Source organism: Cryptotermes secundus, unplaced genomic scaffold (genome assembly GCF_002891405.2).
Source record: "Cryptotermes secundus unplaced genomic scaffold, Csec_1.0 scaffold1137, whole genome shotgun sequence".
NCBI classification, from domain to species: domain Eukaryota; kingdom Metazoa; phylum Arthropoda; class Insecta; order Blattodea; family Kalotermitidae; genus Cryptotermes; species Cryptotermes secundus.
Genome location: NW_019729230.1, coordinates 265759 through 281717, shown reverse-complemented (window position 1 = coordinate 281717; position 15959 = coordinate 265759). Strand labels below are relative to the sequence as shown.

The 15959-nt window shown below is 42.4% G+C and overlaps 1 protein-coding gene across 8 annotated transcripts in view; it reads right to left on the bottom strand.

Moving 5' to 3' along the window:
- Positions 1 to 15959, bottom strand: part of LOC111865586 (ribosomal protein S6 kinase 2 beta) — a 324642-nt gene that overhangs the window by 52324 nt on the left and 256359 nt on the right. For all 8 annotated transcript variants that reach the window (XR_002842993.2, XM_023853748.2, XM_023853747.2 and 5 more), the window contains 4 exons: positions 3276 to 3452; positions 2290 to 2371; positions 1257 to 1417; positions 177 to 283 (listed from right to left, as the gene is read on the bottom strand). Coding sequence is in view for 7 of the 8 variants with exons in the window: in XM_023853748.2 (XP_023709516.1) it covers positions 177 to 283; positions 1257 to 1417; positions 2290 to 2371; positions 3276 to 3452 (527 nt within the window). In the remaining variant the exon portion in view is untranslated. The remainder of the gene's footprint in view (positions 1 to 176; positions 284 to 1256; positions 1418 to 2289; positions 2372 to 3275; positions 3453 to 15959) is intronic.

The window sequence follows — 15959 nt, the reverse complement described above, 5'->3', positions numbered from 1 at the left end:
CCCCCCTCCATAGGGGGGGGGGGGGGGGGGCAGAGAGAGAGAAAACAAAAAATATACATCTAAGCATGATTAACATACTTGTATAGCTTTGTAGTTAAATTATTACAGTTCCCTTTTAATCATAGAACAAAGAAAAAGAACTGAGCAGAGGAACTTATCTGATAATAACAACTCACTTTTCAGGTTTAAGGTCTCTGTAAATGATTCCTAAACTGTGAATGTGATCCAACGCCAGGGCAAGCTCTGCCAGGTAGAACTTTACATCCTCTTCAGTAAACATTACCTGATGGAACATAGAAAATAACATATGCTATTAAACCCACTTAATTTAATAAGAGAATCAACGTGGCTTAATAACTGCCCCTCTTCCAAAGCTGATGGTTTCTCAGCTTGTCATACAATTTCTTGCACTTATGGAGCCTAAAAGTTCAAGCCTATATTCACAAAAGCCCACCATGAATGACCCTACACTTAACTAACTGAATATATTTGATACCAACATATCCAGTCTCCCTAAGATACATTTTAATATTGCTCTCTCATCTACACCTAGGCCTCCAAAAGTGAACTTTTCCAGTTGATGTTTCTCAATTAAAATTTTGCATAAATTTCTCATCTTTCCAATGTATGTTAAGCGTGTTGCCTGCTCATTCCCCTGGCTTTCACAATCATCACATAAAGACAAATTACTAAGCTCCTCAATATGCAATTTCACCATCTTCCTGTTACATTCTCTTCCTTTGACTTGAATAAACTCCTCAGCACTTGGCTCTGAAACATTCTGATCCTATGTTCTTCCTTTACAGTATCAGACCAGGTTTTACACCCATATAAAACTAATCAGGTTAAGATAATGCAGTTCAAAATGCACAAGCATTTCCAAAAACATACTACTAGAATGTAATACCAGAGTCCATGTACATGATTCCCATTTATATTACTAAAAATGTTCTGTTCAGAACCCAAAACATGCTAAGTGATTCAGTTCCTATCTCACAGGAAACATACTGCATCTACATTATAAAGATTATGTAAACAATCATTGTTTACTTTCTTCATAGTCACTGCCGTGAAAGCCTCAAATCTTTACACAATCATTGTTTACTCTGATAATCATGTGAGTCAGTATATGAGTAAAACGCAAAGATTTTAATGTTAAAGCACGCGATACAAAGAGTAAGCCTGTGCTTTTCCTAGAACTGTCATGATCTGCATCCAGAAGTAATGCCATTTAATGGCAGACATTACATACATACCTCCTGGGATAACCTGGAGAACAGATCACCCCCTCTGAGGAAGTCCAATATGAGGTAAAGTTTGCCTTCTGTTTGGAAGGCATAATGCAACCTGACAATGAATGGGTGCTGAACATCTACCAGGATATTACGTTCTGTCTTTGTCCTCATGCGGTCTCGTACTATAAAAGTAAACAAACACAATAAGTACTGCTAGCACACAACCTGATTATTAGTTACTTCAGCATGCTTACCACAAATTAGACAGGGAATTCTAACTAGAACTTATAAAGTCTATTTTCCTATTGTACTATCTTCCAGTCTTACAAATCTGTGTGTGTCCAGCTCACAACTGCTGATGTCATCATCCAATGCCCAAATACCACTCACTTCTATCAGTTCATTGTCCAACTCTCAGATATGTTTAGTCCTCACTGTTTCCTCTACTCCTTCATGCTAACTTCTTCCTGTTTTCCTTTCCATAGGCAACCAATTCATAATTATTTTTGGACACATTTAAGCTGTCATTAGCCGCACCATAGCTCAAGCGGTTAGTCGCTGGCTTCCCACCGCGACGGCCAGGCTTTGATCCTGGGTCTGGTCAAGTGGGATTTGTGATGGACAGTGGCGCAGGTGCAGGTTTTCTCCGAGTACTTCGGTTTCCCTTGAAAATTTCCATTCCACCAAATTCTCCATCATCATAATCACCTGGGGCAGGCTACAATAGGCCCATCAGTGGCTGCCGTGCCGAGTGGACCCACTTGGACTCCCCCCCAAGCGAATTAAAAAAAATGTAAGCTGTCATTTGTGGGATGTGACCACACCAATATAACTGTTAATTTTCTGTAGTATCGTATAATACCTGACCTACCCTGTACTCTCAAAACTTCTCTTATTTCTCACGTTCCCAATTTCATATCATCACACGTGAAGGTGGACAGTCTATATTAACAAAACTGGACTTCTAAAATGTTCATAAATTGAGCTAAACACCCATTTCTTTGTTAATAAATGTATCTGCACTTTCTGACTTAAGAATATTGATCATGAATACCTTTGAGTGTTGCCTTCTTCAGAACCTTCATGGCATACAGAGTTCCACTGTCCTTACCTACAACCTTTCTTACAAGGAACACCTGTGAAGTAGGGAAATGCAAGTTTCTACATAAGTCAAGAGCAATTTAAAAATCTGATATCATAATGTTATGTTCTCAGGTACGAAAGCTTAAGCGTATCTACAGTGCAAGAAGAAATTAAAAAGTGTAGTGCTAAGTACAGTCGGAGACTACAAGTACATCCAAACGAACTCGCAGCCTCACTACTAACCCATGAAGATGAAGTTAGGAGATTAAAAAGATTCAAACCGTCAGACCTATCTGATAGATTTAGCTAGTTTTAAGTGTATACATGCGACAAATCTTAAGGCATCTATTGGGATAGCCTTATTAACACTGTTAATGACATAGTCACCACATGAGTCGCCAAAAATGCTCATTGTCCTTAACTGGACAGATTGTATGAATCTATCTCAAATAATAATAAAAAAAAAAGAGGTAAGAAAGCTTGCAACAATTTAACTACATGCAACTGTCACAGTTCCACATAAAATGTACTTTCTGTTTTAATTCATGTGCTTTTAAGTTGACTGTTTACAGGTCTGTGACAACTGCTGACTGTTGTGTGGACACTGCCCAACACATACTGACCAAAAAAATCAGTTATTACATTAAGTTACTTTCTTATGTACAACTGTCAATCTATTTAGATCATGTGTGTGGATTACTAGCATCTTTAAAATCACATATACATCTCTGACATCCTAATTAAATTTTTCACACCTTGATGACAAAGGTGTACAATTACGTTTTGCTGGTAGGACGGATGAATTTATTTCCATAACTGTGGAGAGTTCCATGAAAGCCCAAAAAATAGACAAAACATCCCTAATATCCGCTTATTTTACACAGATGGTGCAAATAACAACAGTCAAATTCAGAAATTCTACAATACAAATAAAGGATTGTTCTAACATGAACTTGCCTTGCCAAAAGAGCCCTGCCCAAGCACCTTAAGAAGCTCGAATTGTCCTGGATCAGCCTTCTCATGGCCTTCCTTGGTAACCTCCTTCAGTTCAAATTCATGTGTTTCATTGCAGTCATTGTGATCCTTGTTGTTCTGCTGATTCTGGTGCTGGTGGTGAGTGTTGTGGTGGTGATTCTGAAACAATGTTAGTACAAAGTAAGGAAGTGCACTGTATCATGGCTGTCGCAATTGATAATCATGGATTGCCCTGTTTTACTGATTATTGCTTAACTGCAACCTATTAAAAGCCAAATGTTAGATCATATTACATAAAATCTGGCCTTAAATTTAATAACATTTTACCACGGTGTAGTTCTCAGTTCCTCAAGAGGTAACTGTAATTTAAATGAAGAAAGCAGTCTTCTGGGATTTGGCACCGTGTATATGTGGTGTTAACCGACGTTTCAGAGGAACGTATCGCCTCCATCTTCAGTGTAGAAGGAAAAATATAAGAAATCCGCAAGCGAAGAGACCGTGAGAACCGGTAAAAGCAGACTGGTTCCTCCGAAACGTCGGTTAACACCACATGTAAACGGTGACAAATACCAGAAGACTGCTTTCTTCATAGTCACCGCCGTGAAAACCTCAAATCCTACATATGTAATTTAAATGTTTCATAAAGCATACAGTTGAAAGAAAAATGATTTAACATTAGGAATATGGCGCCCCATGGCCAGACAATCAAACCGCTAATAATGCATACAATGAATATACAGACACAAATCGGTGAGTTACTGAGCTGACGTTTCAGCCAACCTTCTTTTCCTGCTGAAATATCTTGGATTACGCGAAGAAATGGTTACTACTGACAAAATGTAGTTACGAAACAAATTAAATGACTAAGAACACAATTAATCTGTGTCCATATAATAAAATGAACTCGTTTTATAAATGACTTACAGAGCAGGTTGGCTTAGCGGTAATGCTCTAGAATTGTATTTGGGAGATGATCGGTTCGAATTTCGGCCAGGACGTCGGCTACAGTGACTGAGGTTTTTCGTGGCTCTCAGTCCCTCCATGCAAGGGCCGAGTTAAGACATCAAGTAGGCAAATAACCGCTTCCTTCTAAACCCTTTTCAATTCGTCATTCAATAATCATCCTAACATCTGACGCTTTACATTCTAAGATACTAGGTATCTTAAGATAACGAAGAAAGACCCTCAACAGTATGCATCACAACTAATTCTGAGACGCACTAAAAGAGTACATTTACTGTGATTTCTCACTTCAATTCATAGAGAAGGACCAAACTCAAATTTTGCTACACGTTTCTGCAGTGCCACCACAAAGTACAATGAAGTAACAAAATATCCAGTATTTTAAAAGATTCTTAACTGTGTTTCACATGGAATAACAGAATTCAAAGACGTGCTCAGTACCACAAAGAAACTCAAGTTCAATTTAACGTAATGGACAGTGCTGTTAATAAGGCATTAAAAAACTGTCAGTATTTAAAGTAATGTTATGATAATGTATGTAAAAATGACTGATAAAAATTCTATTATTAAATAAAAAAAAGCAAAGCTATCCCTGTACCATGCCGTGAAGGCTCATAGGGTTGTGAGACGTTGAGGGTCCCACATTATCTAGACAATCTAGACAGTCGGCTCAAAGATGGCGGTAAGGTTGTTAGCCTTACGGGCCGGTCGTTCTTTACTCCCCAAGAAAATCATTTAATTAATTCCTGGTACTCATTTCTGTTAGAGGTTGAGTCGACCCCAGGGCCATAGTGCTGCTGGAAGGATTAGGTTACTTGAAAAAATTCAATGACCTCATTAGGACTTGAACCCACGACCTTCCGGGTAGTAGCACAGCCCCTCAACCAACTACTATTAAATGCACATATATATTTATTTGTGTGGTTATATGATGATAATGATCATAATCACAATAATGCCCATGCTATCATAAGAACATGCCATGATTTCTCTGTTTAATTTCATATCGTTTTATTATTACTGTCGATGCTGTAATTATCAACATGATTACTGCTACAAGTGCTATCGGAGGGCATGTGCAAAATGCACCTCATGCAGCACACAGGCTAAATGTAGTTCAAGTGGCTGTGTGTCAAACCCATCTGTGTCACTTTTAAAATTAGCTATGTAAGTAGAATGACGTGGCTGGCCACAGTGTGCATAGCCAATAAAGCATCGAGGTAGCTACCTGCACTTGCACAATCGTGGACACCTGCCCAGGACATGCATGTGTGTATACATATGTCATCATCCAGCCATCACCACAGGCTTCTCAGTCTGCAGAATATTCCACGGTGATACAACACTTGACTGATGAATTCTGGGAGGTAATTCCCAGGACTGAAAGCAACCCTGAGAAATTCTTGGAAAAATGCTGAGAGACAGAGAAAGAGCAAAGGCGTGTGCTTCATGATTTATAGTGTATAATGCTTAGTTTAATGCTCCTTAGAATACACTGTCTTTTCCCCTTAACTTTTAATGTGCTCCAAACCTCAATAAACTTCGTGTAAAACACAATGTTCTTAGACAAAACACACCTAACTGAAATACGACTTACACAGTTCATGTGACTAAGGTTAAGTTCAGAGCTATTATTATTATTATTATTATTAGAGGGGGTGGGTTTCTCCATGCACTTAGACCAGTTATTGGTGCGTGCTATCAGCCCCGTTCAGCCAACGAGGTCGGCCGTCGGTACCTGATATTTCCCCCCATCTACCAGAGCCGTTGGAAACTACTTGGGTGGGAAATTGTTGCCTAATTTCGCTCAGAGGTCTCCTAGAGACATGAGGATCTTTTACGTGCCATAATCTACGACACGGGACCCACGGCTTAAAGTCCCTCCCGGAGGACTTGTTCCCTGAATTTTTCCGCCCTTAAAAATTCCACGACCTCCGCCGGGTTTGAACCCGCCTACCTTGAGTCATGAGGTGGGAACGTTACCCCTAGACTACTCAATATCCATCCACTCATCTATAACGGGGCACCATAACACTCCTTAAGCCTCATTACGAGAGCCTAAGATGCAACACCGCTCATATACGAAGATCACTGTTACACAGTGTCCCCTTACTACATGTTAACAATATGTTTCTAGACACTCAGGTTTCATATTCCTGTAATTTATGTTTACATTTTATATTCATATTATATTTTTATTTCAAACATTTCTCCACACTCAACAACAAACATTCTGTAAATTTATTCTCTCTCTCTCTCTCTGTTTCATCATGAATTTAATTTGCATTTGTGTCATGTCAGAGTGATTGTAGTTGTAATTGTAACGACTTATACAATAAAACAGCTTTGTCTAAGCCGGAATCCACAATTATTTGTCACGGCACCCGAACACGTGACAAAACTGGTGTCAGAAAGTGGTTACAGACTTAAACAGGTCACAATTTGTTTTCAGAAGTGGCTGGAGTCTCGGAGTTGATGAACTGAAGTAACTATTGGACAGAAGACTGAATTACAGAAGTACAATGCCACAATATAAAAAGAAAGAAAAAAGAAAAAGAAAATGGAACAAATATTGGAAATGCTGAAAGCCATGCAAGAAAAGGCAGAGACAGACAGAAAAACCTAACAAGTCATGCTGGCCAGGACAGACGCCGACCAGCAAGAGATGAAAAAGGAAATGCAAGCACAAATGAAAGACACGATGGAGAGTCAGATAGGTTTTCTAATCTCCAGAACTGAGGCGGACAGAAAAACCGCGCAGGAAGAAATGAAAGCCGCAATGCAATCTATGCGGTCTGAGTTTGAGGATATCTCAAAAGAGACGACTGCCTGCCAAGGAAAGACGGAGGCACGTCTAGAATGGGAGGAGCCAACCTCAGTAGACATGGGACCTGAGGAGGCACGACAGGTCCCTAGGAAAGATGTCGCAGTGATGCCGGTCAGAGGACCGAGGAAGCGGCGTAGGGACCGAAATCTGGCTGGAGGGCGCAGCCAGAAGCTAAAGGAACGAACCCAGGGCAAATAAAGAGATTGGCCGTCGCCCGCTGAGGGACGTCGTACTAGGAACCTCGAAAGGATTGACGGTCGGGAGGAGACGAAGGGCGCAACAGCAATGTCACAGAGAAATAAGGATCAAGACCTACAGGAAGACGGCTCGACATGTGACCATGAAGCGAATTACCGGATCTCCTGTCCCATCTCAAAACATCAGGAGTTGGACACTGGAGGGGTCGACCCACTCCGAAATGGAAAAGAAAAAGGAAATAGTGCAGGAGCCGGTAATGTAGTAGCACCGGCTTCCCAAGCTAGAGTGAGAGTGAGGGAGATAAAGAGAAAACCTCTGGATGATGATGAGTACCGGAAGTGACTGGAAGTCTACCACGTAGCTGCTTGGAACGAACACCCTTGAAGGAGGGGGCGGATGTAGCGTTCGGAAGGTGAACACCACAAAAAAACAGAACAGCTTGCAGGAAGACGGTGCAAGCAAGGAACCCTCGGAAACGGAAGAATGGTGACACACCGTTAGGCTGTTCGGGACGAACAGCCTTACGGAGGGAGCAATGTGGCATGTCGCCTAAAAGATAGAATACCTGAGCGGGTGTTCAAACATGTTTCCGAGACGGCGCATACAGAGACGTCCATTGCTAGACAACGACTCAGTAGCTATGTTTCCCATACAACAAGGAACAGTGAATACCTCGTTGTCTAGGCGGCAATTGCAAACTGGCATAGAAGGGGAAACATGGTAACTACTGCCCCTATGTGTGGAGGCAGATACTACACACAAATTTCGACCAATCAGAGAGCCCACACAAACCAATTTGAGTTCCCGCAATGATATACGGTTATGGTGGTTAATTATATGCAGATTGGTAAGTATGAATTTTGATTTGGCTGAACCTGTCCCTTAGTGGACCACAGTTTTATCTGAGGACCGCAACAGCAGCGAAGTCTGCGGCCATGTTGCAAACCGCTGTCAGCCACTAACGTACAAGGAGTAAGAGGTTGAGACTGCGGATCCAATGCGTTACGATCAAAACGTGTTAGTCGGTGATCGCCATCAATACGCATGTCTGTGGACTTAATTTAGACAGAATTCAGCCAAAAACCTGGCCGGAAGTTTTCTTGTCAAGAAATTTACGTATTGGCGTAAGAGAAGTGTTATTTGTCGTGCCATGGCGTCATTAATGAATACATCTAAAGGTGGTTCACAGTAAAGTAAATGTTCGTTATGAGAGATGAGTAATGTAATCAGACACCATTTGGAAGAAAGATACAGGTTCCTCAATATTACAGGGCCATTTTAAACGCAGCCATAATGTAAGGAGTGTTAATAACGTTATGTATGAGAGGTATAGCGTCATTTTGGTGAAACGTTCCTAACACTGGGTTCTCGTGTTACAGTATCACCCTGTAGTATCCACAAAGTTCTCAACTGTTAATCCATTGATGTGTGTGTGCCTATGTTTGTAAATTTATGTCTGTGTGTGTGTGTGTGTGTGTGTGTGTGTGTGCGTGCGTGTGCAAAAGGATAGTTTGGGGACATTTTGAACGAATCCGGAATGCGCACACAACAAAGTTATCTCCTTAGATCAGGGTCATGGAGGTTCAGAACTGTCAGAAACACCGTGTGTCAGGCAGCCCATTGTCTGATATATTCTCTGATACACGTGACGGGCAGGGTGTTGACTCTACTCCCCTCTTCAGAGTAAGTTATAACTTTTGCCATACAGCACCAATTAAATAACTAAATTTCGTAAAAAAAGTTCAGTGTTCTTTTATAGACAACCGACATTTCTCTCCGATACTATTGTCGTGTAGGAGACGGGATAATTCAGTTGAGAGAGTGACTGACTACAAGCTGGATGGCTGAGAAATTTGGCTTCGATTTTCTTTCCTCCACGGCGCCCGGAGCGGCTCTGCAACCCATCCATCCTCCTATCCAGTGGGTAACGTGGGTGGGGGGTGAAGACGCCAGGGTGTGAAGCTGACTAGTTAAGTCGTTAAGAATAAGTGGATCTATACATCCACTCGTCCATGCATCTTCATGGTGTGGGTCAACTTCACTTTACTATTTGTAGTGTCACGGGGTTAACTAATAAACGTGTGATAACATCTGGGAACATCGAAGGAATGGAGTCAGCGAAAGAGCAAAAAACAGAGAAAGAACAAAGAAACGAAGAAAGAAGTGAAGCGACGAAGAGAGAACAGATAGAAAGAATATAAGGGCTGAATGAACGCTACGGAGACAAGGAGAGAACAGAACTGTTACGTATTTTATTCGCTATAGATTCCTGTTCTATGAATCCTGCATAGATCGACAGGACATCACAGCAGAATCCGCGAGGGGTAGATGAATTAAATCCTAGCAAAGGTTGAAAGTTACGGAAAACTGTCACTGCTTTCACGTTCAAAAGTGTCACAGAGAGGGAGTAAAAAAAAAAAAAGACAGTTAAATTCATATTACATCACTGAACAGAGGCACCCTGCTTCTCTATGTCAGCACAGCTGGAACTGACAGCTGGCATTGAAACCATTCATGGGCTCCACCAATCGGAATGCCCCTGGCAGTAACAACAGTGACAGTCTTTTAACGTTTAGCCTACTGTTCCTGATTCTTTGGGTAGTTATCAGCTTGACTGTGGTTCATATCTCGATTGGACCACCGCACTGTTACACACATATGATAACGAACTTGATTAAGCTATTACTCCAATATATGGAATCTGCTCTTTTTTCTCTCACAGTGGGGGGAGGAGCCCAGTTGGGTCCACTCGGCACGGCGGCCACTGATTGGCCTATTGTACCTGCCCCAGCTGATTATGATGATGAAGTTGGTGTAATGAAGATTGGCAGGGGAAATCGAAGTACTCGGAGAAAACCCGGCCCAGCGCCACTTTGTCCACCACAAATCCCACCTGACCAGACCCGGGATCGAAGCCGGGCCGCCGCGGTGGGAAGCCAGCGACTAACCACTTGAGCTATTGCGCGGCCTATGGAATGTGCTTACTATACTAAGTAGCAGAGGTCGATTTCTTTTTAGCATAAGGTATGGGTAAAGTTGTCCCCGTGCTTAACTAATTAAGCATTACGCCAAGAAGGCGTATGGAGAAGTGAATGTGTAGATCCACGTTCTTGTTCTACCTCGGCATTAGCTGAGAGTGGTCATCTTCACACTCCGGCCATTTTACCCCCGGGAGAGAGCCATCAGTACCCATTGGATAGGAGGCTGGGTGGGCATAAGAACGGGCCTGGACTATATGAAGAAAATTCTTACCCTTATCGGGCCTCGAACTTTGACCCGTCGGCCGTCCAGCCCGTAGCCAGTCGCTATACGGACAGCTCTATCCCGAATCCACTTGCTTCTTAGAAAACTTCAATTAATTTATGAGAAAAAACAGACTCATAGCATCAACACATCCGTGTGTCTGCAACCCCACACTGACTTCTGAAGGAACATACGCATTTTCATAAAACTTGGTATTGTCACGTGTTTGGGTGACTGAGAGGAGGGTTTGGATCGGTAATCGGCTTTATGGGATACTTACAGGTCGTAAATACAAATAACTGTTACATCCTTGCAGATTTATACAATTTGCAGTCACTCTACGCTAATCTTCTCGGTCTATCTACACTAGTCCTCACGGATTTATAACACGGGAACTATAAAAGTCTCACTAAATCACACACTCCCAATATCACTGTGCTACAGCACACATAAAGTCTTCAAATCACACGTTAAATCTTTTAAGTTCGACGAACTTTCCGTGACTATCTTCTGCAGAGAACTCGAAACCGAACCGTAGTGCCGTTTGGTTTTAGGATACCTCTTTTGCACGCACCCCTCGGAAAACACTGTATTCCATTTTTTAAACTAGTTTACCACGGATCCCATAGAAAACAGTCAATTGTTGAGGTTTGTTTACCGAGCCGTTGCTTAGCAACGCTCTAGCCATCCATGATACAGTATGAACATCAATCCAGCTGTTACACTAGCGCGCCACTTCATCTAGAATTCAAAATCATGTGTGGTAATTCACGCAATTTGTTACTGTCATGATTTTCTAGAATATAAAACAACAGTGTGGCTGGAAAAATCTGTATTTAGCTTCATATTTCAAGGCGATAACTTACGAACCACTGGAGTTAGACGTGACATTTTGAAGGCAGATAAAACAAAGACGTGCATAAAAGCTCTGTATCAAATCCTGTTTGCAAGACAATTACAAACACATGGAAAGGCAACTAAAAGTTCGGTGCTAACACACTGACAAATGTGCTCAGAAATGGGTTACTGCGCAGTATGACTATTAACGAATGTATTTTTCTAGTCTTAATATACAGACTGAAACTTTCGAAGGAAACAGACGTCAGAAGTTCTTTCCGAATAGAGTACCGATCGTAATGGAACTTTACTTATGGGAAACCATAGCTATAAATTCGCATAAAACAGGAAATTGGTTTATTATATCTGACTTCCAGTGTTAACAATTTCACTGGTCGACTTCGTCAAATAAATACTTCTGCGTACTGAGCAAAAACGAGTATAGAAATTTGGTAATAATTATAACTAGAGACCGCCTCTGTGGTCTATTGGTCAGAGTTCCTGGCTACAGATCCAGAGATCCGGGTTAGATTCCCGGCGCTACAAGATTTTCTGAGAAGTAGTGGGTCTGGAACGGGGTCCACTCAGCCTTGTGAGGATAACTGAGGAGCTATTTCAAGGAAATGGCGGCTCTGGCCTAGAAAACCGAGATTAACGGCCGTGGGGATCCGTTACTCTAACCACGCGACACATTTTATCCATAAAGTTGGCACTAATTTCTCCGACAAGCGGCGATCGCTCGGTCGGTATAGTTCGCATACGGATTCAAGCCACGGAGTTTGTTTTTTGTTTTAAATATAACAACATATATTTCAGTCCTTAACTTAAAAGAGTTGCTAATTTAATGACTGCGTTAACATTAAATTGTTCAATAATAATAATTATCTACTGTGTTTCGTCAGACAGCACCCAACAGTCTACAACGATGAACCTATGACTCACGTAATTTACGTGGTGCATGAAACTTCTCGAAGACCTGGCTAGATGACCAGATCGAGAATACAGACTCGTGTCACAGAGCAGTCAGTGAACAAACCCAGAAACGACATCGAACAACTGTGAGCACTTAAAACTCCAGGCACTCCCTCCGCAGGTGATGTCACTTCTGTAGGTGCAAAGTCACCTTCCTGTAACATTTCTGGTAGGCGTGTGACACTGAACAATGTTATTCTGCTGAAATTTTGTTCGTCCGGTGTTCAACCTTCACGTTCTGATGTCACAGAGTCAATTTTAGTTTACTTCGGTAAAAAGACAATCGTGTCCAACTCACTGCCGATACGGAGGCGGCAGGATATGTAACCATTTCCTTATGGGAGGCCATTTTGTTTAAAAACGATGTCTCTCACTCCCTCTGTGTGCATAATGAAATCGTAACGATCCTGGGTAACGCAGTCCGCCGACAGAGCGCTGCAACTACTTGCAGGCAGCAGGTACTAATTCCGCTGGTAGGAGGATCTGCCAAGAACACTTTATCGTCAATCGGCGTATTTTTCACTAAAAATGCTTGTTTAGACGATCTTATATAAAGTTGAATCTGGAATTTATTTCAATGCTGAATGTTACGAGTTGACTGTGAGTACACGAAGCTACGACTACTTAATGCATCTACAGCGGTATAGCGACTGGCTACGGGCTGGCGATCGAGGTGTCGGAGTTCGAGTCCCGCTAGGGTCAAGAATTTTCACTTCTCCAATCGTCCAGACCGGTTCTGGGATCCACTCAACCTCCTGCAAAATGGGTACCGGGGGCTCCTTCCCGGGGGTAAAGCGGCCGGGGAGTGAAGCTGACCATTCTCATCACACTAGTGCCGAGGTCAAGATAATGTGGATCTACACAGCCACTCCACCATACGTCTTCATGGCGTAGTGCTTAATTTGTTATGCACAGGGACAACTTTACCTCTACCTGTTACATGTATATACCATTTCGATACAAATTTGAGATATCGTTTCACGGCATAAGTTGTCACGCAGTTTACGAACATCCGGAATTTCCAACCCCATAGAACTGCATACGTCAGCAGTGTTTATACAGGAAACCCTTGTCTATAGAGAGACAGGCTACGGGCTGCACAGCTTAGGTTCGATTCCCAGCAGTGCAAGATTTTCCTCTTCTCCACAGCGTCCAGACCGGTTCTGGGGGCCACCCAACCTCCTAGCCAATAGGTACCCGGGGTTCTTTCACCAGAAGTAAACCGGCAGGGGCGTCAAGCTGACCACTCACCCCAAACTAGTGCCAAATTCAATAATGGTGGAGCTATACTTCAACTGCCCCATGTTTTCATGGCATTGTGATTAATTAATTAAGCACAGGGACAACTTTTACCCTTGTCTATCATGTGTTTGCTTACACACGGAGATAAAAAAGCGAACGACTGTTTACGGAGCATGGGAGCATTTCAATATAATGTAAACAATCCGACAAATGTGCTCTAGCACTGTAAACGTCAACAGAGGCTACAACGTTTTCTCTCTCTCTCTCTCTCTACAACACTCCCGCATCTCTCTCTCTCTCTCGCTCTCATTTGTATAATCCTCGTCTTCCAAATTCATCATCATAAGTATGGAATTTACAATTAAATGCATTTAATATACTGTACTTTTACTTACCACATTCGAAATGTCAGAATGTCCGTCAGTTTTTCTTTGCTTTTATTGCGTTATTTTATACCCCTATACGATACAGGAGCCGCTCATGGTACCCGAACCGTCTACGGCATGAACTGTCTTCGCTCGCTCGGAAGCCGGGATCGTGGGTTCGAATCCCACATAAAACATGGATGTTTGATATGTGTTTATTCTGTGTCTGTGTTGTCCTGTGTTTAGGTAGAGGCCTTGCGACGAGCTGATCACTCATTCAAGGAATCCTACCGAAAATGAAAATCACAGGCCGGGGCCCAAGGGGGCTGTAGAGCCAGCGAAAAAAAAAATGATACAGGAACAGTCATTCATTTGGGTGGTACAGTCATTAAGTTCGTGGACTGTAGTTTTATCGCATCATATTACAAGGTATTCTACATACGCTTACGCAGATCCACATCGACCCTCAAAATAGTTGCCGTTGGCCGCTATGCAAGTCTGCCAACGTTGATATAGCTGCCGAAAACATTGCTGAAACATATTGGCAGGAAATTCCCGTACGGCGTCTCTTGTGGCAATGACCACCTCCTCGGATGACTGAAATCTACGACCACGTAGCTTTGCTTTCAAGCGGTGAAAGAGAAAGAAATCGCATGGTGCGAGATCAGGTGAGTATGGACGGTGTGGTAAAACGGTGACCTGTTGCCTTGCCAGTTCCCTTTGGACAAGAACAGAGCGATGTGCAGGGGCGTTGTCTTGTAGCAACAGCCAACTCTTCCTACGCCAAACGTTTCGCTAGGGGGTTTGCCTAGTTTCTGCCAGAACTTTATATCTGCCCGTTCTTCAAACTGCCACATTTTCAATTTCCGCCACTCGCATGTAACTGTAGTTCACAATGGAGGCCATAGTTCTGCTTACACTGTTTGCACACAACTGCTTCTTGTTGTGACGAGAGATGAACTGACAGGGCATCATATCGTGCCTCAACCTATCCGCTGTAGTGGACTGCAACGACGCTTTGCAGCCAGTCCACGAAATAACTGACTGTTGTAGTATAACTATCCATCACTGGGAGGCTTTCCGCTACCATGTTCACGCATATCCATTTAATCAACAGGGTATTAAGTTTGTGCAACGCGAATTTACACAACGCCTCGTTCTCTAAGAACCTGAGCCCCGCACTGGAGCAGAGTTTAGAGAACTTAAATCTCGGCAGATACATATTTTGAGCGGTGATAAAACTGTCATTACATTCCGTACTAGGTAACAGCTGAAAGAGACTGCGGTAGAATACCCACACGCTGACATTACAAAGGACACACTTCATTCGCCTTTCTAAAGATGGGTCCCTGCAAGTTTATACAAAGAACCGGAAACGGAAACGAAAACAGCATTGTCTGCAAGTGGAACAACTTACACTAAATCTACTTCCGTCGCTCCGAATACAATGTAGGAAGACATTCCACGGACTCTCAATCTGTCAGTCAGACCGCGCAAAGGGGGGCATGGATTTTTAAAGAACATAATATTATATTTCAGCATCCTGTTGCACTGGTTAACGATTTTAATTTGCGTGGGCAGTCCTGAAGGTGCAACTTCTTGTCGTGCTGGTAGACCTGGTGTGCCACGCTGTCGCTTTGTTATATATGACATTTCTATATGTTTCGACCTTACGAGGTTATCATTAGGTAGACACTTTTACACAATTGCTTCACAGTATTGTTTCTTCTAGTCCACTGTTCTAAAAATTGGTTAAAGTACTTCAAAATTATTGTCGAATTTCGTTAAAACATATTGTCATGCGTAGGGGTGACTTATAAGACGGGTTTTTGGATTAGGTGATTGGATTTACTGTACCTTATACATTCACACAGTTCGCGACTACAGGCGATACAGAGCTATCGCTATTCTGCACACTTTCCAGTTCACCGTCGCGCACGCACTAGGATTCTCAGTCTTCACTAGTCGTATCCTGGCAACGGATTTATCAGTCTCACTGGCATTTCAAACCACACATGA